Source organism: Lepidochelys kempii, chromosome 5, assembly GCF_965140285.1.
Source record: "Lepidochelys kempii isolate rLepKem1 chromosome 5, rLepKem1.hap1, whole genome shotgun sequence".
Lineage (NCBI taxonomy): Eukaryota > Metazoa > Chordata > Testudines > Cheloniidae > Lepidochelys > Lepidochelys kempii.
Window position 1 is genome coordinate 53,927,981 of NC_136384.1, and position 27,613 is coordinate 53,955,593.

At 40.0% G+C, this 27,613-nt stretch overlaps 1 protein-coding gene across 1 annotated transcript in view; it reads right to left on the bottom strand.

The window, feature by feature from the left end:
• The window catches only part of EDIL3 (EGF like and discoidin domains 3), a 392,956-nt gene that overhangs the window by 20,197 nt on the left and 345,146 nt on the right, over positions 1-27,613 (bottom strand). The window contains exon 10 of the mRNA XM_073344422.2: positions 245-400. Coding sequence (XP_073200523.1) covers positions 245-400 — 156 coding nt within the window. The remainder of the gene's footprint in view (positions 1-244; positions 401-27,613) is intronic.

The following is a 27,613-nucleotide window of genomic DNA, read 5'->3' on the forward strand; positions in this document are numbered from 1 at the left end:
TTTTATGTCCCACATCTAATAGCTTTGGATCTGGCACATTGCATTGATATGTACGATATTATAGTATCAGCGAATGTCATTGTGGTATATGATTCCTTTCTATTCACCTTGACTTTTAACTGTGGAACTCTAGGCATATAGATCCACATAAAACAGACAGTACATATTAACCTGGAGGCTACCAGCACTGAGGTTACTACTTTCTGTAAATGCAATCCAAATATCAATTGCCTCATTATCTTACCTTATCCTTTTTTTGTTTTTCATCCTGGTAGATGGACCAGTGCTCCCCATCATTACTGTAAGCAAGTTTATAAGAGCCCACAAACTGTACATGACCAAAATCTTTAGCTCCTTGAGTAATTATGCCAGTCACTTTTGTAGGAACAAGGAGGTCAATCTATAAACAAATAAACAAATAAGACAGTCAAACATAGTTGTAATATTTTAAATTCAGCAACTGACTTTGTGTCACACAAAAACATATGATACATTCTTGATCATGTCATATCAGCTATGATGCCCAAGAGCACAAACTAATTCAGGAAAGCCCTGAGTTTTGTAGAGAAACCAACTCAACAATTGTTTAAGCGGATTTCCAAAACGTCTTCTAACTTGCAATAGCCTACTTAGACCAGTATTTTCCAAGATCTGGAATATACATATTAGATTGGCTTTACAAGAATCATACATCTTGGATAGGGCTTCCATTCCTAATAAAGAGATTTTTAGCATTACTAGTGCATTATTTCTCGAGTCCTGATTTTCAGTATTCATATGCTTCTAAAACCTCAAAGTTAGGATTTCCACACAATCATGGATTGTTACATGACGTGCTGTTTGGGCATGTTGTTTGTTTTGTGATGCGTGTGAGTGTATAAATGCACTCTACATTCTTTATTTCCTGTAGCTGCTTATGGGTTCCTCTTGTGTGGAACTTTAATTTTAGTTCTTCCCCCACTCCACCCTCAGCTCTCAAACTAGGGGCTAGATCATCAGCTGGTATAATTTGGTCTGGTTCTATTGACTTCAGTGAAGCTACATTTATTTGCACCAGCTGAAGGCCTGGGGATTTCTAAAATTGTTTTGGCACTTTAACTGCATCTATTGCCCAAAATATATTTACCCCCATGAATTTTAGTTTTTGCTCCAGGTTAAATCATTTCCATATTTATCCTCATACTTTTTAAATAGCAAATGCGTTTTTTCTTACAAAATAGTCTCCTGCAAATTGGATGTCTGTGACACCCCAATACCAGAGGGCAAGGGGCTCTCTGGTACATAGCAGTGAGTCTCAGCTGGCCTAACCAGCTCTGTGCATATACATACATTATACATTGTTGTCATGAGATTTATTTAAAAGGCGTCTTGGAAAAGTAACTCACTGATTATTAATATTCTTGTGTGATGTAAGTATGGTTAACATGGAAAAAAACTACACAGATGCGCTGGAACGATGTTCCTCAATTGTGTTTGGTAGACAATGCTATGGGTGCTGAAACTACAGGTGCTGGGGGTGTTGCTGCACTCCCTGGCTTCAAGTGGTTTTCATAATATATTGTGTTTACAGGTTAGTTCAATGGTTCTCAGCATCCCCACTCTACAAATTGTTCTGCACCCCGGGACAGTGCCTAAGCCCAGCTGGTTCTACAACGTGGTTCTGCAGGCTTGATTGTGTTTCCAATGTAAATTAAGCAAGGTGTGACCTAAGACAGTAAAAAGCCTATGAGAAAACTACTTTGAACAGAAGACTCTAGTTTGTTAAATTGGACTTTAGTCTTAGAAGCAGAGTTTTATTTTTGTTTGTTTGTGACCTTTTCTATTCCTGTCCCTTCTACTTGGGTATCACATAAATCTGTGTGCTAGTTTTAATAAATCAATTAAGTGATGTGTATTGAAGTGGAGGGTGTGTTAACACCAGTTAAACGAACAGGTGATGTGCACTGTCTCTTTAAAGGTGCAGTGAACTTGAGCAGTTACAGTGAGAGGTGCTGAACATGGCAGAAAAATGTTTTTGAAAAGAACTTGTGGCTGGAATGGTAGTTGAGGTCCCATTGCAAAGAATAACTGGCGTGTGGAAGCCAGGGTGAGATCTTCTTGCTTGTATGCTGGCTGTTGGTCTAGATTGTGAGCCACAGCAGCATAGCATAGAGTTGCAAGGCAGATAAGGAATTTGGGATAAGGAATTTGGATAAGAGGCTCACAATCATATAGTAATATCCTACATTATTTCTATATAAGCTTCAATGCACATGTGTAGCATGCTGTAATATCTGATTCTTTCTCTATGCTAGATAATTAACATGGTTGTAATAGTTCAATTTATCTTCATTCTACATAACTATAAAGTGAATGGTCCCCATCTGATGACAACCAGATCACAATAGGCCAAAGGTCCAGTTTTCTCTCCCACTTCCCCTAAAACAGTAAAGGTAGTACTTTATTATTATTTTAAAATATTTATATATATATATATATATATATATCCTCTCTCCCCCTGTGCTACACTCCTCCTCTTCTCTCTCTCCCTCTTCATGCCTTCACATCTTTTTTCTCCTTCTCTATTTTAAGATGTAGTCATAGCTGAAGAAGTTAATTTGACTCTGTGTTCTGAAGGCAGGAAGATCTGTGACCATTCAGATGTCCTCTGGTACTGGTAATGAGTTCCAAAGTCTTGGCCCTTTTGCCATGAAAGCCTAGTCTTCTCCTGAGGTTGACAGCTTCATAGTTCCTGAGGAATATAGTTGTGAAGAGAGATCATTGTTGTGAAGAGAATGGTGATTTTTGGACATATCTTGGGTCAGTTCCACAGAGGATCTTGAAAATTAATGCCAAGGCCTTGAATCTGACTTAGTATTCTGTGAGGAGCCAGTGTAGTGAGCCGGGTTATGTATTTTCAGTGGCCAATATTACTGAAGAGCTGGTACATTTGGGACTAATCAGAACTTTTAAAATGTTTGAGTTAGATCTAGAGTATATTTCAAAGTTCATTGAAGAGACAAGGTGGGTGAAGTATTATCTTTTATCAGCCCAGTTTCTGTTGGTGAGAGAGGCAAGCTTTCAAGCTCACACAGAGCTCTTCTTCAGGTCTTGGAAGCTAAATACAAGGTAAAACAGATTGTTTAGCACAAGTAGGTAACATATTTAAATCTGTTTCACCATGTGTTTAGCTTTTCAGACCTGAAGAAGAGCTCTGTGTGAACTTAAAGCTTGCCTCTCTCACCAACAGAAACTGTTCAGATAAAAGATATTACCTCACCCACCTTGTCTCTCTAATATCATGGGATTAACCGGGCTGTAACAACAACACTGCATATGAAAGTCCATTGAAGTCATGAAAAGACTCAGAGTGAGTTGCAGTTGTCTACCCATGAGATCATGAAGGCTTGGATCATGTGAGCAGTTCCATGTAGGACATGAATGGGAACAGTCTTCTGTCTAGTCATAGATTGAAGTAATAATTTTTCCAGACATCGGTATCTGGAGTCCAGAAAGGCATGTACACTTTGGTCTGATTAGACAACTGGAGGGCAGAACTTTGACTGGGAGGTGAATTAACATGTTGTTAGATCTTCAGAGATTTTTCATCTTCCCACCAAAAGCACCTTCATCTTGTCCAGGTTCAGGGTCAGCCAGCTTTCTGTCATCTAGTTTATCCTGGCCAGGCAGATGGATAGCTGGGAAAATGGTGCTATTTCTATTGGAAGCAAAGTGTATGTAGAACTGAGGACTTGCTGCATATTGCTTGTATGTCAGACCATGATGTCTCTCTTCCCCTCAGAGACTTTGTGTAGATGTTAGAAAGGATGGAGAGGAGGACTGAGCCTTATGGACTTTCAAAATTGAGTGGCCCAGAGATAAAGGAACAGCTCCCCATGATTCCTCTCTGTGAGGATTTGGAAAGGAATGATTGGACCCATTTCAGACCTGTCCTGTCAAACCTTGTTACATCTCTGAGGTGAATGACAGAAACACACTAGGATGAGCAGTATCTAATGCTCTAGACAGACCCAGGAGGATGAGTATAGACATATTCCCCCATCTGTGTACAGGAAGGAGATATTTATCAGTGCTGTCCTTCTTCCATGACTATGCCTGAACATTGACTGATACAGATCAAGGAAGTGGGCAGTAGATTGGTGTGCCTGAAGACCGTTCTTTGCCAATTTCTTGATTTTCTTGCTAAAAATAGCAGATTTGACTCCAGTCAGTATTTTGCAAGGTCTGCTAGGTCCAGAGATGTGTTTTAGTGAAGTGGCAGAACTATACTGTTCTTTAGCATGGGTGGTAGTCAATAGGTGTACTTGCATGAGTAAAAAAAATCTCATCAGCTTAGTGTTTGTAGGATTGTGCCCTAAAGTTGCGAACTTTAATTCTAATTTTGCAATCTTAGGTCAAGTTTTTCAAAAACAGAGGGAAGAGCAGTATAAAGGGGACTTAGAGTAAATTGTAACTAAAATTAAGCTCTTTAATACTTTAGTTCGGAGCCTAAATAAGTGGCCTGATTTTCAAAAGGGCTGAGTGCCAGGCAACTCCTATTAACTTCAGTGGCAGCTGCTGGTTGCTCTGCACTTTTAACTAAGCCAGTGATACTCAGACGGAGGCCCACAAACCACGAGTGGCTCTTTAACGTGCCTCCTGCAGTTCTTTGCAGCATATTTTATTAAAACACTATGTGATTTAATTATTAACCAATTAGAATATTTGATCAGTCATTTTGCTGTGAGAATTATCTGATCTATCCAAATATTTCCCCTGTCATACTGTTTGAATATGAATATATAGTACTATAGTAAATGAAACAATGAATTCACACTACTGTGACTCTTTTGGGTAATGCTGATCATTTATTTGGCTCCTGAACTACCGAAGTCTGAGTATCACTGAACTAAGGTTTTAGGAGCTTTGCTTTTAGGCATAATTTTTTTAATATCTTGACTTTAATGGTCTCTTAAAGTAGTCTTGAAAGGAATGTTTCTTACATTGAAAATTAATGTCTGTTTTGTTAGCATATAAAAAAAAAACTTCTTAAAAACCAGGTGTTTGTTTGTTTGTTTTATAACCTTAAAGATAATCTAGATGGATTTCATAAATATTTTATGTGGCCATCATATTCAGAGTACTTCTCACTGAAATTCAAAGCAGGAAAAAAATTCATTAAAATTCCAAGGATTTAAAAGGTAAAATCATAATCAACCTTTATTATTACACAGATCCAGAGTTAATAAAAATGTCCCAGTAACAATTTTTTTATGCTTACAGAACATATCCAATAGCCTTGTAATGTTGTTCTGAAAAATGATGTGGAAAGCTCAGGGATACTTTGGCGTATATTCTGTCATTTTTTTCTAGCACACTTTCATGGTGCTAAGTACACATTTTTTTATTACACTGTGTTGAATAATTATACTGAAACAAGAACAAAATTATAAAAACCAAAGGCTAATGTTAACAAAGCATCAAGGTAACAGCTGTGCTACCACATGTGTCTTTAGCCTGTTTGTCCCCAATTGGCTACATCCTGCTTGCTTTGCAGGAGTGTTTCCATTGAAACCAACTAGTATGAGAATGAAATCAGGATTCAACACAGAGTATCGACAAAATATCTGAATTAAAATAATTTAATGAAAAACATACCTTCCTCTGTGGAAGTGGAATGAATATTCAGTTAGTCAATTGCAAACACCAGGTTATCAAATGGATTACCAGGAAAAAGAAGCTGAATTAACATTCTGTTGCGGTGTACTTTTCAGATTTGAATGTGATTAGCTGGATCACAATCATTGCCTTCTTCAAAACAGCAGAATTTAGAGCTTGGCAGAGGCAATTAGGCTGTTACTGATAGGATCATTAACTGGTTACAAGAAGAACCATGGATTACAATTTAATGCATGCTTCTACAAGCTGCTGATCTAAAAGCAGTTTAACATCCTGTGATTCAAAGAACACTCCTGGGCTAAACTGCTCTCTTTGTATATCTCCTTTTCCTGCTTTGGTTTAGTTACTAAGGGCTAGATCCACAAAGATACTTAAGGGCTTAACAGCCTCTTTTGGTGCCTAAGTCCACCATTTGGGCACCAATGATGTCCTCAGAACCACCACTCAGCTGGCACCAGACTCCGTAGGCATTTAAATTTCCTAGATGCCTATGTTTCCACTGGTGGGCATGCACAAAATCATCCAAGCTGCTCAGTATCCTAGCCTTAGCAGGATTCTTAAAGTAGGGGTTCTGCTGCCTATCTCACCTGAGGGGTCTGAGCTGGTAGGCATGCTCCGAGCATGCATAACCCACACAAAAAGAACTGGGCAACCAGCTTGGGAATTTCGGGAGTTGGCTGCCCGGCATGCATGAGGGTGTACCAGAACATCCAATAGCCTTATGGTTAGGGCACTCACCAGGGATGTGGGAGATCTAGGTTCAAGACCCTGTTCCAAATCAGGCAGAGCAGGGACTTTAACAGAGGTCTTCTGTATCTAAGGTGAGGGCCTTGGCTACAATGGGGTGGATCTCTTTCTCTCTAGTGTTTCTTGAGAAAAGTCTGGGTTTCATCCCCTAGGACACAGGCTGATCTGGTTTAGGCAGTGATCTACAAGAGAGGGTTCATGGCTAAGAATCTGGAGTGGATGGAGGCACCTGCCTTCGGCCCATCAGTCACTTGCCTAAAGACCCATATTGATGGGAATCAGGTGCCTAAATGCCTTTGATGCATCCGATGAAGTGAGCTGTAGCTCACGAAAGCTTATGCTCAAATACATTTGTTAGTCTCTAAGGTGCCACAAGTCCTCCTTTTCTTTTTGCAGATACAGACTAACACGGCTGTTACTCTGGAACAAATGCCTTTGAGAAGAGGAGCCTAAGCCCCTCCTTTTCCCTCTGCATTTCACTCCTGGCTGAGGAGTTATGGAGATTACGTGGCTCCCTGCTCAGCTAAATGGCTTCTCAGAATCCCTCCCTTAAGCACTTCTTTCTTTCCATGCATTGTCTGGGAAGCCTGGGCACATACCTCAGGGCTGAAGATTCTATTAGGTGGTAGGGCACTGAGGGGTTTCATGTTGCAGCACCTTGTGGAGCAGTGGCTAAGTGGATTTAGTCCTGAGATGTTACAAGACAATTCAACAATAGAAATGTGATTCAGAGGAAATATTAACACAAACATGAGTCTGAATATTTGTAATGAAATGCTCTAGATTGCTAGTTAGTTGAGTAACTTAGTGTAAATTTAAAACAGTACTGAGTAGTGTTCTTATTTAAGCTATGTGGAATTGGCCCTGTTTGAGAACTCTTTACTTATACTACTTATACAGTTGAACTCAGGAGTAAGTAGTCATGTAATCATGTGTATAAGCATTTGTGGGATTGGGGCCAAAGTATAATAAGGCCAGATTCTCTAATCAGTTTAGACCATTTTGCACTGATTACCCATTTACGAAGAAGAAAGTAGTTGTAACACAGGATTAAGTTTCCTAGCAGAAAATTCCTTCTATCCTGGAGGAAACTGCACAGGTGTAGAGCTGGCAAAGGTGGCTTAACTGCTTCCTCTGCCCTCAGCACAGGTGGCTTATTAGAGGCACGCTGGGGGCATGGCAGAGTTGAGCTCAGCTATGCCCAATTCTCAAATTATCCAATAAATAAGGGACCTTATGCCAGCTGGAACCTTCCTGATCTTATTTACACTAGGGTTGGGTGGCCCTGCATCAGTTGTAGCTGGCTCCCAGGGGCCACCATGCTCCACTCCAAGCATCTGATATGGTGAAAAATTGGAACCAATAAAATAAAGCAGCACCAGGTATGCTGCTATACACAATAGCTAAAGCTGTGTCAGAATCTTTGTTTTAATGCCTGAAATAAATGCTGTTTTCCAAACGTAAATCTAAAAAGGTCCCTATTAAAAAAAAATGAAATGACTAGCAAATACTCTATAGTGCCTAATTACTTGTAGTACTTTGAAGAAAAAAAAACACACTGCTAAAAGATATAATTTCTAGAAGCTGTTGCACATAAGTAACAACACATTCTCAGAAGTATATTAAATAAAGTCAACTAAGTATGCATTCATTTTTTATCAAAAATATTACAGATTTAAGTTTATAAAGAAAAAAACTCATTTCTGATTAAAAAGTAATGCTCCAGAAAGAACTTTTGTAAGCAGTTGGAGAGGAAGAAGCTTCTACAGACTATTTTGTCAATTCTAACACTTTCCAAAGAGGACTTTTCTATCTTTCTTTCTCTCTCTCTCTCTTTTTAAATTACTATTAGATATTTTAACACATGTATTAGGCAAAATGATTCACTGATGTCCTGATTCTGGAAAGCACTTAAGCATATGCTTAACTTTAAGCATGTGTTTAAGTCCCATTGAAGTGAATGGAATTTAAATACATGCTTGAAGTTAATCATGTATTTAGCTGCTTTCTTGAACATGGACTGATTTTGGCATGTGCTTAGGTACTTTTCTGAATCAATACCAGGCTCTTGCAAATGGTAAGCAGAGTATGTTTCTTTTTTTTACATTTCCGTTTTTTTTTCCAATTTAAGCTTAGACCCGTAACATTATTTTAACATAATGTTTTGATGTTTTTCTTAACATCTGTAGTCCCTTAGGCAGAACCACTAAACACAGCTCTTATTTTGTTCTGTCTCTGCTTAAAAAATGATGTTTCATTGGATCAGCTATTGAATATACAAAAATGACCCATACAACAAGAGAAGGGTTTATGTGAATGTTCAAATTATATTTGTAGAAAAGAGTCATCTCCTGAGTATATGCTTCCTTGAAAAATGAGTATAAATATGTAGGCTTGCTCTGAATGTTTTTGTCTTAAAACTTATACAATGGCTGGTTTATTTGAGCAAACAGCTCAATTCACACTTTTTTTTCTTTTTTAATCACAGTAGCAAATGGTACACATTGTATTTTCAATTATGGTAAAACATTTCAGAAATTGCAGTGTTATAGAGAAGGGGTGGTTCGCAAACTTTCTTTGTGTAGATTCAACTTAAATTATTTGTTTACTTACAGCGGCGTGTAGAGTACAGACACTGCATGCCCAGTTAGCAGGAGTATAAATAGCAGTATAGACAGTGAGGTACTGCTTGGGTGAGTAGAGTACAGACACACAAGAACCATAGGATATATAGCCTACATGGCTCTCTACATGCCCAAGCCATGCCTGTCACATCAGCTCTCTCTTTTTAGCAGTGTGGTGTCCTGCTGCCTCCCTGCTGCTGGAGTGTTTCACTGTTGCCAAAGAAAGACTTCAGCAACGGGGAAAAGCTCTGCCATGGCCTTTCACTGCTATGTGTAGTTAGTCATCAGAGTGTGGATACAGCCTGCTTTTCACCTCGTCACATAGCTGTATGTACCCTATACACCACTGCAAGTGTGGACAAGGTCTTAGAGAGGTGGTCTTGTGAATCACTTCACGTCCCATTCACAATCATGTGGAACATTCATGAAGACTTCCTCTCCTGCTAGCAATTGCATGACATCTATGTGGCAACTTCAACAATTGCTTAAATGGAAAAGCAACACTGGAAAGCATTTCATGTATTTTAGCTGTCTTCTGTGCAACTTAGCAGCTGGAAACCAGGAAGAACCAGTACCATGTGACCAAAATGTTTTTTGCGGACTGCCAGAAAACACTCTACAGACCACAATTCTGGAATCATGGAGGACTTCTCTACATGGTGGTGAGCTGGTGTACGACAAGCCATGGTGTCCCGGAACGTGCAGTAGGAGCGTTCACATGGTGAGTTAGTGCATGGCAAGCTGGTGCACTGCAGACTCTCACCCTGGCTTGCCACTCACTAACTTGTCATGTAGACAAGCCTTTAGACCAAGAAATAAGTCACTTGAACTAAACTCTCAACTAATGCAGTTTTCTTATTATTGTTAATTTTTAGGTGTAAGTCAGGGCAAAAACAGAAACACTAAAATAGCATATACTTTCCTCAGTAATTCAATGACGAATGAAGTTAAGCCCTCTTTTTATGTATTACAATCACTAACCATTTTAAGACTTGTGAATCTTTCCTATATAAGATAAATTTAACATACCACAATGTGCTAAACTATGACTAATCTTACTCTACTGATGCTTCAAATCCATTTTAACTAAAGGGCATGGATTTTCAAAAACACCAAAGAGAGTTAGGCACCCAACTCCCACAGGAACTCAATGTGACTTGTGCTCTAAAGTCCCATATTTACTTTTGTAAATCCCATCCATAGTACTCAGATAACAATGCCATCCCAGCGGTTCACAAAGTGCAACTAATCCTGCAAGATACAGTGACTTCACTGGACGCTGACGACCCCCAGAACCCCTCAGAATACACTCAGCACCTCTCAAAAGAGGACATCACTTTACAAGTTCAGGCCTGGTATGCTGATTTATAAAGAAACGGTCACAAAGGGAGTCAGGATGTGAAGGGCCAAGAGCCATTTGGCTAAAAATCTGTTGTCATTTCTACTAACCTTGTATTAGTCCTATTTGTGTTCAGACATATTTTTGTGTATTACTTTAAAAAAAGATAAAGTTCATTTTAAAGCAGCTCAGGAGAGTAAAATTCTTTAAGTAACTATAGTCTCTCTCACTTGTAAGGGATGTTCAAAGCTGGTCAGTGTTTATGATGACGGATGCTAATAAAACACTTCATAAGATTAACAAATTTAGACATCTGGCAGAACTTAGAAGAAACTTTAGAACTGCATTAGAACACTTAAATAATTGATCAGTTCTGTTCATACCAGTAGGTGTCATATCAGGCAATGAGAATTCTTGTGGAGAATGTGAGAGAAATAGCAGCCTATAGTACACTAGTCATTAAAAATGAAAAAGGCATTAAAATAGTGTGTGCTTGAGGAGATTATGGGACCTCACTGTAGTAGCACATTATGCTGCGTTGTAGACAAGTTCTGCATTTGAAAGCTACTTGCATTAGCTAACTGTGCAGCACACCACACTGGTAGTCAATTCAAAGGAAAAGCACTCAGGAATTGCAGGGAATCCTCACAGCTAGAGATAAGTTGTTACAAATAGCCTGTGCTGGAAACTGACAGGGGAAATGGGGAATAATTTGTAGCGATAGAAATTATAATGATACGTTTGGAAACATTTGAGGTGTGATTAAAAAATCTACCTTTTTAAAAAAAAATTAAAATTAATAGCATATGCCACTGTTAAAAAGCAAAACCAAACCAAACCACAGGAATATGGCAGAAATAATTGCAGAGGAAATAACTGCAAGAAAATGTCATTTAAAGGAATTATTACTATGGCTTTTTCTCCTAATAGGGAAATAACTTCCAAGATAGTATGAAAACAGTTATAACTGTCAGCCACATATCAGCACATTATTGCCAAATGACTATTGTCCCAAAGGTAGTGTATGGCATCTTTTCACATAATTGAAAAGCATGACATTTTCTACATGGTCCTGCAAAAAAAAAAAAGGACAATTCCTATTGGATAAGACAACCTGAAGGAAAAACATGGTCATAAAACCATGAGACCATTACTTGGGCATAACACTGATCAAATTTGCCATAAGCGTAGATATGGAAATCTGACACACAGTCAGCTCTAAAAATCAAAAGTCAGGATTTGCTGCAAGCAGAGCTGGTCAGAAAATGGGCTTTTCAGGAATCTGACTTTTCAGAATAAACAAATAAATAAAAACCAAAGTTTTCAGCTGAAAGCCAAACTATCTGGCCTCAAATTGGAGCGTTTTTGGTGCCTCATAATTCCCATTTTCCTCTATGGACTGGGTTCTATGATTGGACCACCTTCCCCATGATGCACCAAAGTCTTCCCTCATGTTGACAGCAGCTGGTTGCAGCATGGCAATTCCTATTCTTCATGCATCCTGTGAGATGCAGTCTGGCTGTGGAGCCTGGCCCATAAAGGAAAATGGGAACATGAGAAAATCAAGCTATAACATCCATGAGGCACCACAGAAGAAATATGAGAATCAAAATATTTTGGTTTTCAGCTGAAATATTTCAGTTCTTGTGTGTTTGGTTTCTTCTGACAAAAATAAAATGAAATTTTCTGCAAAATAGCAGACCTTTTTGAAAAAAAAAATTAATCAGAAACCTAATTTTTCATCAAAAAACAGTTTTGATGTAAAGTTTTTGGCTGGCCCTAATTGAACTTTCTGCTGTCCTTATGGGACCTGATCCAGAGCCCACTGAAGTCAAAGGAAGTCTTTCCATTGACTTTAATGGGCCTTGAATTCAGGCCCTTAGTTTTCAGAGAACCCTTGAAATTTGCATTGTAAGAAGCACATTTCTGTCATGTATCTCATTCTGCCCAGACAATTCCCACTGACATTAAAGAGAGAAGAGAAACCATTTTTGTGTCAAAATCAGTAATTTTCTGAAATGAAAATGTCCTATTTTGAAAATATTCCATCACATAACTAATCTGACCCATCAAAACGGGCAGTGCAATGCCTTCTGCCTCCCAAACCCCAAACCAACCAAATATGACAAATACTAAACATAAGCTAATGAACTAACATGAAACAGCCAACATTGGTGATGACAATAGCTGAAGACAAAAAAAGGATGACAACTGTACAAAAAAACCCACAAAGATGACTACAACTGGAGCTGAAGAACACACACACACAAAAAACCAACCAACCAAGATCAAAACCAAAGTAATTTGAAACATTTCAACTAGCTCTAACACTTCCCTTCAATGCCTTTGTTGCACGATAAGCTTCCCTTATCCCAGGCACTTTAGAAATGATATACTGATTTGCTCCATCATCTTTTAATTTTGATGATAGCAGCATGCTAGACCTGTTCCAAAATTCACAGAGAAATCTTCTAAGGAGATGGGCAGCCTGTCCCCAGTTCAGCTGCATTAGGACTCAAATGGCCTGAATTTAATGCATGCCACTGAGATCTTTGTTTATGGGATTTTTTAGTACTTTCTGAGTTTAACATAATTTTCATTTTATGTTATTTTTACAGTTCCCACTGGCAATTGTGACAGGCTCTGTTGGCATATCAGATGCTGGCATAAGTTAAGGGCTGTTATGAAGAGGACAGTGATCACTTGTTCTTGATGTCCACTGAAGGTAGAACAAGAAGTAATGGGCTTAATCTGCAGCAAGGGGGATTTAAATTGGATATTAGGAAAAACCTTCCAATCATAAGGATAGCTAAGCACTGGAATTGGCTTCCAAAGGAAGTTGTAGAATTTCCAGCATTGGAAGTTTTTAAGAACAGGTTAGATAACACCTGTCAGGGATGGTCTAGGTCGACTTGGCCCTGCCTTGGTGCAAGGGACTGGTTTATATGACCTCTCAATGTCCTTTCCAGCCCTACATTTCTAAGATTCTAGGGCTGGAGATTCAGTCCCAGAATGGGGATTCCTTATTTCCACAGAAAGATTCCCTATTATCACAGTCCACTCTGGGGACTCTCACAGTACTTAATTGGGAATGAAAGAGGTGCTAGGATTTGTGCTGGAAATGGCCCAACTTGATTATCATACACATTGTAAGGAGAGTGATCACTTTAGATAAGCTATTACCAGCAGGAGAGTGGGGTGGGAGGTGGTATTTTTTCATGCTTTGTGTGTGTATGTTCTACACTTTCCACAGTATGCATCCGATGAAGTGAACTGTAGCTCACGAAAGCTTATGCTCAAATAAATTGGTTAGTCTCTAAGGTGCCACAAGTACTCCTTTTCTTTTTGTTTTAATACAAATGTTTACATCACCAAGGGGCTTAAGAGTAAGGCACAAGCTGTTTGTTTTGTTTTTAAAAGGAAAAAAAGCTTGTTATGTTCATCCAATAAAGAAGTTTATTATTTACCTGGTCTGCTTTTCTCAGTTGACTAAATACAGCTACAATAGTTTCTGCTGTACACAAAGAAGTCTTCATAATTTATTACTATCTGTGCTGAATATCAGCAAGTAAACTCAAGACAACTTTACACACAAGATATTTCAATGATAATTAACATAACTACTGAACTGTTTAATTACTAACAAAAACCTCCCTGGAAGCAAAGTTAAATTTGCTTAGAAGATGAGTGGTGGTTAGACTGAAAGATCCTCCTCTTATTTACAGGGTCTTACTATAGGAGTCTTCTTTTCATAGTAACTGTAGCCAAGACAGCATCATTCAGCCATTCTTTTAAAGAATGACTTCACCCATCTGTCAGCCAAGATTATCATGCATAACCTGTTACTACAGCTATGCTGCTGTAGCCATAAACTAAAAATGAAAAAGCCATGTTAACAGACCTTGAAAATAACAATAAACCTTACAAAATACACTTGCCAAAATAACAGAACAAGCTTTTGTTTTCAATGATAAAATGTTAATGATCAATAGAATTAAAGAAACAAATTGGTGCAATACAAGTAAGGTATCTCCTTCAGTAATGTCATGGCCCCTTTTAGTTAGAGAAATATAGGTGCAGATTTACAAAAGAAAATGAGTTTCTTCTTCAATTTAAGCTAAGTGGCTAGATGCTTTTAAAGCAGTATTCCCATACATACTACCTTGAATAAAATTAAAAGATCTATTAATTCTCGCATGCCCTGATTCTCATGGGTGACTTTAATTTTCCTGATATCTGCTAGGAGAGCAATACAGCAGTGCATAGACAATCCAGGAAGTTTTTGGAAAGCGTAGGGGACAATTTCCTGGCGCAAGTGCTAGAGGAGCCAACTAGGGGGGGCGCTTTTCTTGACCTGCTGCTCACAAACCGGGTAGAATTAGTGGGGGAAGCAAAAGTGGATGGGAATCTGGGAGGCAGTGACCATGAGTTGGTTGAGTTCAGGATCCTGACGCAGGGAAGAAAGGTAAGCAGCAGGATACGGACCCTGGACTTCAGGAAAGCAGACTTCGACTCCCTCAGGGAATGGATGGCCAGGATCCCCTGGGGGACTAACATGAAGGGGAAAGGAGTCCAGGAGAGCTGGCTGTATTTCAAGGAATCCCTGTTGAGGTTACAGGGACAAACCATCCCAATGAGTCGAAAGAATAGTAAATATGGCAGGCGACCAGCTTGGCTTAATGGTGAAATCCTAGCGGATCTTAAACATAAAAAAGAAGCTTACAAGAAGTAGAAGGTTGGACATATGACCAGGGAAGAGTATAAAAATATTACTCGGGCATGTAGGAATGCTATCAGGAGCGCCAAATCGCACCTAGAGCTGCAGCTAGCAAGAGATGTCAAGAGTAACAAGAAGGGTTTCTTCAGGTATGTTGGCAACAAGAAGAAAGCCAAGGAAAGTGTGGGCCTCTTACTGAATGAGGGAGGCAACCTAGTGACAGAGGATGTGGAAAAAGCTAATGTACTCAATGCTTTTTTTGCCTCTGTCTTCACAAACAAGGTCAGCTCCCAGACTGCTGCGCTGGGCATCGAAAAATGGGGAAGAGATGGCCAGCCCTCTGTGGAGATAGAGGTGGTTAGGGACTATTTAGAAAAGCTGGACGTGCACAAGTCCATGGGGCCGGACGAGTTGCATCCGAGAGTGCTGAAGGAATTGGCGGCTGTGATTGCAGAGCCATTGGCCATTATCTTTGAAAACTCGTGGCGAACGGGGGAAGTCCCGGATGACTGGAAAAAGGCTAATGTAGTGCCAATCTTTAAAAAAGGGAAGAAGGAGGATCCTGGGAACTACAGGCCAGTCAGCCTCACCTCAGTCCCTGGAAAAATCATGGAGCAGGTCCTCAAAGAATCAATCCTGAAGCACTTGCATGAGAGGAAAGTGATCAGGAACAGCCAGCATGGATTCACCAAGGGAAGGTCATGCCTGACTAATCTAATTGCCTTTTATGATGAGATTACTGGTTCTGTGGATGAAGGGAAAGCAGTGGATGTATTGTTTCTTGACTTTAGCAAAGCTTTTGACACGGTCTCCCACAGTATTCTTGTCAGCAAGTTAAGGAAGTATGGGCTGGATGAATGCACTATAAGGTGGGTAGAAAGCTGGCTAGATTGTCGGGCTCAACGGGTAGTGATCAATGGCTCCATGTCTAGTTGGCAGCCGGTGTCAAGTGGCGTGCCCCAGGGGTCGGTCCTGGGGCCGGTTTTGTTCAATATCTTCATAAACGATCTGGAGGATGGTGTAGATTGCACTCTCAGCAAATTTGCGGATGATACTAAACTGGGAGGAGTGGTAGATACGCTGGAGGGGAGGGATAGGATACAGAAGGACCTAGACAAATTGGAGGATTGGGCCAAAAGAAATCTGATGAGGTTCAATAAGGATAAGTGCAGGGTCCTGCACTTAGGACGGAAGAATCCAATGCACCGCTACAGACTAGGGGCCGAATGGCTAGGCAGCAGTTCTGCGGAAAAGGATCTAGGGATGACAGTGGATGAGAAGCTGGATATGAGTCAGCAGTGTGCCCTTGTTGCCAAGAAGGCCAATGGCATTTTGGGATGTATAAGTAGGGGCATAGCGAGCAGATCGAGGGACGTGATCGTTCCCCTCTATTCGACATTGGTGAGGCCTCATCTGGAGTACTGTGTCCAGTTTTGGGCCCCACACTACAAGAAGGATGTGGATAAATTGGAGAGAGTCCAGCGAAGGGCAACAAAAATGATTAGGGGTCTAGAACACATGACTTATGAGGAGAGGCTGAGGGAGCTGGGATTGTTTAGTCTGCAGAAGAGAAGAATGAGGGGGGATTTGATAGCTGCTTTCAACTACCTGAAAGGGGGTTCCAAAGAGGATGGCTCTAAACTGTTCTCAATGGTAGCAGATGACAGAACGAGGAGTAATGGTCTCAAGTTGCAGTGGGGGAGGTTTAGATTGGATATTAGGAAAAACTTTTTCACTATGAGGGTGGTTAAACACTGGAATGCGTTACCTAGGGAGGTGGTAGAATCTCCTTCCTTAGAGGTTTTTAAGGTCAGGCTTGACAAAGCCCTGGCTGGGATGATTTAACTGGGAATTGGTCCTGCTTCGAGCAGGGGGTTGGACTAGATGACCTTCTGGGGTCCCTTCCAACCCTGATATTCTATGATTCTATGATTCTCATGCTTCAGGGAATAGGAAAATCACTTGTATTGGTCAGGATGAACATCCCCAAATACTTAATATACCATTGCAGAAACAGACACCTGCTTGAAATGGGAGTGGTTCTGCTGGCAGGACATTTTCACTGTGGGGAGATTGATTCTGGGACTCAACTCAATCCAAATTTGTTGACCTTCCAGGCATGTTGCATGTTTATCTGCTGTCCTTGACATCTGAGGAAGGAGTGGAGTGAAAAGGGTCTGAACAGGGTCTGAATGATTTAACGATTAAAATTAGTTGTGGATGAGAAAGATTTACCTAGTTATTCATCCAGAATATAATTTTAGGGTGTGATTGTTTAAAGAGGTGTAATCTGAAATTGTTTGTATATGTTCTGGGAATATAAGATGCACAATTTGTAAAGCAATTTTTGTCAACATTTAAAAAAAAAAACAGGGGAATGGGCAGACGTCTGGAGGTAGCTGTTATGAGCAGATTCTGGTTAACTTTATATATATATATTAAGTAAAGCTTGCTGGTCAAAAGAATTTCTGTCCCACAGAAAATTCAGATAATTAGAAATGTGTTTTTGTCCTTGTGATGGGGTGTGTATATCCTGCACTAGGCAAGAAAGTGTTAACTCCACAGAATGGGAAGTGAAAGTCCCACCCCTCAGACTGTGCTGGGCATACTCCAACTGCTATCTCAGTATAAAAGGGAGCAGCCCAGCTCATTCTAGGCTGACCACTGAGGAGGGAGAATGCCTGGGGCAGGTTCCACCCCAGAAGCCACTTCAGCACCCGCCTGCGGGAACCAGAGATCCCACGGACCTCACCAGAGACAGGTTGCCTACAGCCTGGAGTGGGAATCCCAGGGAGCTACCTACACTGAGGAGTTTGGATACCCTGACAACATACAGACCCCAGCTTTAGTAAACACAGTAGGAAGTGGCCCAGGAAGGTAGAGTGATTGGTATCTCCCACACAAGGAAAGTCAGTGTGTTGTGGTAGGATCCCTGCTGGTTTGGTGGTGACCACACTTGCCGCTGACAGGGAGGGCTCAAGTCTGCCTACTCCATCCGTCACCCCTCCTTGGTGGCAGCCCCTGACTCTAGCCATTAGGCCCCACAACCCGATCCCCAGGGCAGTCATACTGATGCTGGCCATTGGGCCACATCGCCCTGATCCCAAGGGTAGTTGTATTGACTCCAGCTACTAGGCTGTGCTGCCTTGAACCCAAAAGCAGACGTATTGACTTGAGCCATTAGGGTGTATAGCTCTCAACCCCAGGGGCAGCCATATTGACTCTGGTCATTAGGCCACCCAGCCCCGACCTACCCCAAAAGGGAGCGAGGTGTGCATACCCTGTGACAGTCCTGAATTGGGATGAAAAGTCAAAGTGTAAAATTTTTCATAGGACAGAAATTCTGGAAATTTCAATTCAGAAACATTGCCATGACCTCATTGGAACTTTTCATTCTGATAATGTTGAAATATTTTACAATATAATATATATAATAGATATTTTATAATATATAAAATTTGAAAGAAAAGAGAATATCAGAACAAAACTAATCCAGAAAGCCTAAAGAAAATGAAATGAGAAAATTGAAATGAAATGCTCCATTTCAATTTTGAAATGTTTTGAGATTCTTCCATCAAAAATTTGTCTAAATTCACATTTTTCTGCAAAACGTTTAAATTTTGACAAAAGAGCATTTTCTGATGGAAAACGGTTCCCTTGAAAACACTGAAGACCTAATATTAAGGAGGAGTGAGGAAAGGAGGTGATGCTGCTGTGGGCCTGAGGAAGGTGGGTACAAGTCTGGGGAGGGTCATTACAACCAGGTTATTCTTCTCTAACTTAGTCTCCCTTCACTCTGTGCTTAGAGACAGAGGATGAATGGGTAATATAGAGAGCTGAAGCTCTCAGCACATGGGCTCAAGTGTCAGGAGTCAGTATCTACTTTGGAACTGCGTAATCTTACTTAGGCACCTGCTGCCAATGATCCTCATGGAAACTGGACTAGTCATTGCCTAGGACTGGTCAGTCCTGGCCAATTTTCATTCATTTCTTCAAATTACTAACATGAAAGTATAGGTGACCATCTTGAGCTCTAGGAATCTATCACATACATTTAGGTAGCAAAATAATTTTAAAAGGCTGACCATGAACATATCTACCTCAGGCCATTCCTTCTTCAACAACCTCAGAGCAAAGGGAAAAAAGATGGGTTCTGCTGCATGCCTGCAGAGTTATCAGATCTGGGCTCTGGCAGACCATGGTGGGAGTGAGTTCTGAAACTGAAGACCCCTTCACAGATAATGACCAGCCAAAGTTCCCCCTCACTTATACTGAGGAAGTTCCAACTTAAGCATCTCTGCTGATTTCAACTGTGGCAGTACGTCACAAGGAGATAACTAGGTCCTGAGCCATTTAACCAAACTGTCTCTGTGGCAGTTATATTGACTCTGGGAGCAGAACACAAAACTACATAGACTGCTGAGTCCCTTAAAACAAAACCAAACCATTTCATTTGCAATCCATTTTAGATTCCTAAATTTAATGCCTAAGCTAAAGATTATTGAAGCACATGGACATTGTTATTAGTGGGCTTTAGATCAAAGCTCTAATGCAGAAATCTGAGAATACATTGGGAAGTCATGTAACATGTCAATTAACAAGTGTTAACTAACATGGTTGTAAATTCTAATGTATATACTACACAAACGGTCTCTGACATGTGTGTTGCTACCTGTGTTTTACTCAAAGGGTTAACTAGCAACAAATGTTTATGTCGTGTTTACACTAGAATGTATTATTGTGTTAATTAATACATGTTAAGTAGCACATTTGAAAACATGACTAGAAAGGCATGTGTGGACCAAATGTGAACTTCCTGGGGACCTCAAACTGCAGAGAAGGAAATGTTTGGAAGGAAATGTTTGCAACTCATAAAGGTAAAAAGTAGAAAAAATTACTGAAAATAACAATGTGCATTGAGCAAGGCAAAGAAAGGACAGAGTGGTAGCTATGGTTAGAAAAAAATATATATAATCCCCTCAATGGGATATTCTTTTAGAAGAAATGCTAAACAAAGCCCTTTCCCAACAAAAAGTCGTAACATCCTTTAGATTTTCTGAAGAAAGCAGACTATGGGCCAAATTCTGCCTTTGGATATGTGCTTGTGATCCCTAGTGAAGTTAATAAGAACTACATACATGCAGTTCAGGGCAGTATTTGGCCAGAGATTTGGTAGGACAAGGAGATGCTCAATTATTAATAAAGTTGAAATGTTAACATCTACTGTTTTTTAAAATTGCCCCTTAAAAAAAAAAAAGACTGTGAAATCATGAGACAAGAAATTCTAAGAAACCATTTTTAAGATCTGGGCAAAGCATTTTCCTTGAAAATCAAACACATCCTTCCCCCTGCCCCTTCCCCCCTCCCCCGAGTTTGCTGCTTGTAGATTAATCCTTTAAATGGCTCCTGCAGCTCTAGCTCTGTCAGGTGAGTGCAGGTCCAGTACATGAAAACACGTTTACTCTCCAAGCCTCCATATCTTTGATACAGCCTTGCAATCAGAGAATTTCTCACTCTACTTAGAGCATGCCTAGGATGTTGTGACAAATCCTTTTCATCCTCTAGTGGTAAAAAAAAACAAACCTGTAAAAGAATGAATCAGGAGGATAAATCTGAACATCTACCAGTAGCATATTAGCAAAAAGCCTAAATAAACATGCCCTAATATAAATCAGAGTCTAGTAGAAAACAAAATATTAAAAGGGCTGGTATACTGAAATGCAAGATCTTTGGCTCATCACTGCATAAGTCTGCTAACTGAAGGGTGGTGGGGGAGGCGTGGGAGGGAGGAGGTTGTTTTTTGTTTCCCATCCAGGATTCACATTAAATATGTTGGTTTGAAGTTTACAACCTGATTGTGCCCATTAACTGTAGGGAGACATTTCTCAATTGCAATGATTCCTAACTCTTTTCTATAAGATAATGGGCAAAAGTACATCTATTCCAGCTGTCCAGATCAACAATAATTTGTGCACTGACACTTAAACAGGTTCATGTGCTTATCGGGCTGCTCAGTAAAACAATGCAATTTCCAAATCAACTGCCACATGAAATGTAGCAAATGTTTTTTCTGGCGCAGAAAACATTACTTTAAATAAACACACGTTCCAATGGGATGTTTACATTTTTCCAGGGGTAACACTTGAAATATGTTTCTTTGGACTGATGGATTTTTGCAGGAAATCTTTTGGAAATTGTTCTTGGCACACTAAGAAATAAAGATAATTCTTAAGCTGTTATCAATAGACATAACCTTTTCCTGTCTTCCAAATGTCATATTAGAGAGACAAGGTGGGTGAGGTAACATATTTTGTTGGACCAACTTTTATCAGTGAGAGAGACAAGCTTTCAAGCCACACAGAGATCTTCTTCATGTCTCAGAAAGGTACTCTGAGGCTATGTCTACACTGGCAATTGAATGACAAAACTTGTCTTTCAGAGGTGTTAACACCCCACCCCCCGAAAGACAAAAGGTTTGCCAAGACAAGTGCCAGTGTGAACAGCACATTGTCGGGAAGAGCGCTCTTCTGCCAACAACACAAACACCGCTCATTGGGGGCAGAAGTTTTTGGTCAGCAAGAAAGCGGACAAACAGTGGCCACAATACGCAACTTTTAGCAGCACGGCTGTGGCAACATAGTCATGTTGCTAAAAGCTGTGTAGTGTAGATATAGCCTGAGCATTACAGATAAATGCATTGTTTAGCATAAGTAGTGAGCACATATTTTAAGGAACCATTCAAGGTAGAGTGGCCTGTTTACACCTCTGCAGTTATCAGACAAAAAAAAAGGGGTTAGTGGGTTACAGATTGTTTGGAAAAAGTGTTTGTTGTTGAATATAAAATTTTTATGGGTGAGGATGAAATGATGTGTTTAGGGTGGATAGCTGAGGACTGTCCATTGTCTTGTAAATATTTGAGGTAGGTAGCTAGGCCATCATTGTGAGGGATGTTGGTGCATAGGGAAGTGACATCCATGGTGGGAAGGATGGTGTTCTAAGGTAAGGTTGTTAATGTTGCAGACGTTGTGGAAGAAGCCCCCCCCCCAAATATACTATTAAAAACTCCACAGCCCGACTGCGCCATAACAAGTATCTTTCTGCATATAAAAGCCAGGGCCAGTATTAAGGGGTAACAAGCAAGGCAATTACCTGGGCCCCATGTCACAGGGGGCCCCGCGAAATTAAGCTTGTCAGGCTTCAGCTTGAGGCCTGGGTGGTGGGGCTCCGGGCCGTGGGGCTTTGGCTTTCTGCACTGGACCCCAGTGAATCTAATGCCAGTCCTGCGTGGTGGACCCCCTTGAATCCTCTTCGTGGTCCCCCAGGGGGCCTTGGACACCTAGTAGAGAACTATTGATCTAGATCTTGATCCTCAAAGCTTCTGAACATGCTGAACCTGAATCAGCAAAGTATTTGCTTAACTTTAATATGGGGGTGACCCAGTTGACTTTAATGGGACTACCTATGAGTTTAGGGCTTTGATGGATTGGGGCCAAATTGCTCTGCATGTTGCAAGCCCCTAGTCCACTGTATTTCAATTAAGTTTAAGCAATGTTCCCAGAATATCCCCTTAAATATCATGAAACGAACACAGGGGCCTGAACAATCCATCACATTCAGTGATTACGGAAGTCCATGGGATGAAGTTGAAGTTGAAGTTGAAGTCCATGGGATGAAGTTGAATGAGTCTACCCATGGTGGCAAGCACTACATGCAATACTAAGTGTTCAAAGGCTCAGACCTATGAATTGTAAAGCCACCAGAAAGGTGAATAAGGCATATGAATACTCTTGATTTGCAAAACCTTGAGCTATGAAATATGTGGGGGCTAACCCAAATATAGGCTGAGGTAAATGGCTTGCATGATCACAGCTTGGGGTATTGACTCCTGGGTCATCCTCTGGCTGTTTGTTATTTAAAGAAAAAAACTAACAAAACAATTCTAGAGGAAGATGGAGGCATGGCTTTCCTTAAACCTCCAAACCACCAGGCTCTATTCTTGATCTCCCTGGCTTACCTCTGATCCATAGCTCTTTTAAATTTCTCAAGTAACTCATATTCAGTCAGTGAGAGAAGAACCCCCCCAGTATTAGGATGGTGAGAAATTTTCTAAGTATGGAGAGCCCTAACACTATTCCCATCAAGATGATGGAAATATCTTACATTTACGCAGAAACCAGGTGTTTCTGGGTGTCATGGAACTGTGATAATAGTAAAAGGGACAGCTGGGCAGGAGCAGCAGTATCACATCTCAACTGGAATAGGTGCTGACTCTCTTAATAATAATAGCGTAACAATATTTATTTCACCACTTCAAAATACTGGGAACTGTTTTTGCTCATTCCACTACACATAAATTTAGCCAAGATGTCTAGTTCACCTACTCCTGAAGGAATTAACAAAATATGCAAATATAGTAATCCTCAGCATCTCCAGTCTCATCAAAAATAGTCCTACAACCACTGTATTTCGGAATGTATTTAATTTGCTGATTTTGCTTCTCAAATTTGATGTCTTCACTATACAATCTGCAAAAGGAAGCCTCAATCCTGTAGACACTTCCACGTGTGCTTAACTTTGCCTTCAGTGGGGCTACTCATGTGTGTAAAATTAAACATGTACATAAGTGTTTAGAAAATCAGGGTCTTACTCACTACATTTAGATTTATTCAAGCTACCTTCCTCTTCCCATTGTTATCATTTTCCCCAATTTAATTAAAAAGAAAAGCAAAAATAGGTCATTTTTTATGCTTGTCCAAATCGTAAAAAAATGGAAAAGGACAACTGCCATTTAAAAAGCAAACAAAAATCACAGTCCCTTTATTTTCTTGGGACTTTGTAGAGTTCATGAAACCCCTGAAGTGATGGTGAAAATTATTTTAAAGCAGAAATCTGGCTGGATTTTGATTGTGCTAAAACCAATCAGAGCCTTTACCTTGGCACAATTTAGAAAGAGCTTTTATTTGAAATCATGTAAAATGGCATTGGCTCTTGCCAGCAGGTGGGAGATGCAGCCTGTACCGACTTTCTTCTTGGCCGGAACCTAGCACAGCATGTCAACACAACAAACTGGCATGGTGATGAGGAAGACAATGCATTCCTGTTGCTGTCTGATGATTCATGTAGGAACTATTGAAATTTCTAGCAGAAGTTGCACACAGAATCAGGAGTAAAAAAAAAAGTGCTCACTTTTATTAAAAGAACTTTATTTTTTGCAATGAATTTGTAAAAATTTGGCAAGTCCAATTTTGTATGATGCAAGTGGTTTGAAGTTGCAAAGTGCTGTATTCTTATTTTTTAGCCTATTCAAAATGAATCAAGTTTGGGCTTTATTGTTTTCACATCTCTTAAATTGTGGAATTATTGCCTGGATTTCACACAACACACATGCAAAAATGTACAAATTGTTTCCATTCTTTGTGCTGGTTCTTGGTTCTAAAAGGTTTCCCCTTAACACTATCTCTGCATCCTGTATAGCTACTTCATGTCTTTTTATTAGGTATTCCTTTGGGTACATTCAGTTGTGATCAGATCTGAGCACAACAAAATTTGCACATGTAAGCAAAGAAACAAAAAGACAAAAAACAAACAAACAAAAAACCCACCATACCTAGAAGCGACCTGGAGAGATTAAAATAGGAACTACAGAAACAAGGGAGTTTGGGTACTAAAAAACAAAATCCGACACCCAGAGAGAGGAAATAAACAGCACAGCTATAAAATGGTAGGGAGTATGGGATCAGATATAACCAAGCAGTCACACCCATAATTTAAAGGAAGTTCATTTTCAAGGTAAAGTCAACAACACCACAGACAGTGATGTGTTTTACATCACACTGTTAGATGCCCAAACTTTGCACAATACTTAATAAAATGCCTTATCTATTAATAGATATTTGTTTTAATTTAGAATACATAAAAAAGGTTCCTAACCTAGGAATCCTTGCTATAGATTGTAGTCATACAGCAATACAGCCATATTAAAAACACAAACACCAGCATTTATCAACCCCTTCCATCCCCAATAGCCTGGGGAATAGCTGAGCCTTGCAGACTGCCCTGAAGGTCAACAGAGTTGGGCAATTATAGACTAAGGGGAGAAATAGTCCAAATTTAAGAGTCCCCCATGGAAAACGCCTGCCAGCAGCTCCCTCTTTTTCCTAACAAGGTAGTCCTATCCTGTGTGTGTCCAGTGATTGCAGCTGTACTGCACTGAGAGAGTCCCATTTGACAGACTGGTCTTAAACCAGTCAGGGCTTTATGGTTAAAAATCGACACTGTAAACTCTTATTGGACATGAACAAATAGCCAGTGCAGATCCATCTTCCTGATGTCTTCAGGAGGAAGCCTTGGCCTCCCTTGATTCTTGTCCTATAGGAGGGTATGGATGGCAATAAAAATAAGCCCACTCCCTCCTGCAAGTCCTCAAGAACAGTCCTCAGGACCACAAGTAGCCCCTTCATCTATCATCTTGAAGTAGCAAGTTAAACACTTTTTATCCTACTGCTGTCCCTCTAACTATGCATCTGAGATACCTCAACATGCAGAGAGGGTTAAAGGATATAAACTTTTTATGCAAGAGCTTATCAATAAAGTTAAGGATTTTAAAGTTGTACGGCCTTGTTTTCTTGACATGTATGAATAAAAGTCAGAGTATCATGTTACAGTTATATTTTACATGTGCTATTTATATTTCTTCTTATATTATTGCCCACTATAACAGTTTAATATCCCTCCCTTATAACCCTGTCCTTGCCTCTCCTTTGAAAACCAATAAAAAAAAGTAAGCACCCTCTCACTTCATAAAAGTTTACCAGGCACTGAAAAATACATTTAACTTGTTGACAGGCACATTGTTACCCATAATTAATGTAAACCTTATGCATCTTAAATTTACTACTAGGACGGTAAGGAATTTATTTCACTACACGGATCACATTTTGTTTACGTATAATACACCAGCCTGGGAAAGTAACAGAGAAGCTCAGCTTATTTCATTACAGCAGTCAAAGTGTAATGATCCTAGAGAAATATGCAACTAACCTTGTGGTACTTTTGGAAGAAAACACTGAACTAAAAGAAATAAGTCAGGGCTGCCTCTTGTCAGATTTTTATGTTCTGCTTATTGTGGTGCAATAGCATACATGTTGTTAAGTGCATGAACACCAATAAGAACTACAACTTTTCTAAAGGGAAAATAAACAGGAAAACAAGGAATAGGCAATACTTTTTTTAGTTTAGGTCTCAGTATTGCATTATGAGTCTGATCCTTTGTCAGAGAAGCCAATGGGAGACTTCATACAGATTTTAATAGGAAAAGGTTCCAGTGATGCAAGTCATACCACCCTATAGTACGCACCAGGAGATATTGTGCCTCAGCGGAGCAAAATTCCTCCTAGAGCTCCTCTGCACACCTGATGCTGCACATCTCTATGGGGTAAAGGATTTGCAGATGCCAAGGCCTGAAGCGACCCTGTGATCGTTAAGTCAGAACTCCCTTGCTACTGTAGGCATCCTCCGAAGGCTAATGGAGGGGATGGCAGGGTCCCCTCCTGCTTTGTGGTGATGTGCATTCAGAAGGATATACAAGAAGGCAGCAATCCATGCATTCCCTTGAATGTGCGGCCTGAATTGTGACAGAGCCTCACTCAAAGCATGCAACAGGAAAGGCTCCTTGTTTGCTTTCACTTCACTGTACACCTGTGTAAGGGTTAGTTACAATCTAGTAATCACTAACCTTAGGGGAAGAACTATTTTGTCTTTGTAAAAGCAAGACTGGACCAGAATTTTCTCTGCACTTCAGAAGAACAGCTCCAAAGTGGCTGTACTGTGAGGATAAAGCATTTTTGTCGAATCTCCAGTTTCTTTTGAATAACTTCTCACTATGTGAAATCCAGGACGTTTTTTATTATATTGTCTAAAGCCTCACAAATAGTCAGAGAAGACCAGTGTAATAATGTAAGATGCTTTGAAACCATCCTGCTTGTGGAGTTCTGTTTAACTGAAGGAGGATGGGAATTGAAACAGGAATCTTGGAGGTGAAAGTTTTTCAAGAGATATCAGCAAAGAAGAATTGCCATGGGACAATGGTCCCCTGCAGCTACAGACAGACTAAATGAAAGGGGAAGTAGACTTAATCAAACAGTGATCCTGTATCTATTAGAGTACCTTTATATCAAATAACTGTAGAACCATTGTGCAGGTTCTCTCTACTATACTGAATATCAGCATAGTGATCAGCTTAGAGAACAGACTTGTTCTCTTTCCAGATATGCAGTTAGGGCTTGGTCAAATGCTCAATGAGGCACTGGAAAGACTCCATGGGTGAAATTCTGGCCCCCATTAACTCAGTGAAAGTTTTGCCATGGGGCCAGGATTTCACCCATATTAACTTCAGTGGACAGTGGGTCAGATCCTCAACTGATTTCTGAATGGCTGATTTGTATTAAACTTACAACTATTTTCAGCCATCTAGTACTCATTGCCTAGCTCATATTTCATTAAAAAAAAAAGAGCTTTCATATAATTTTC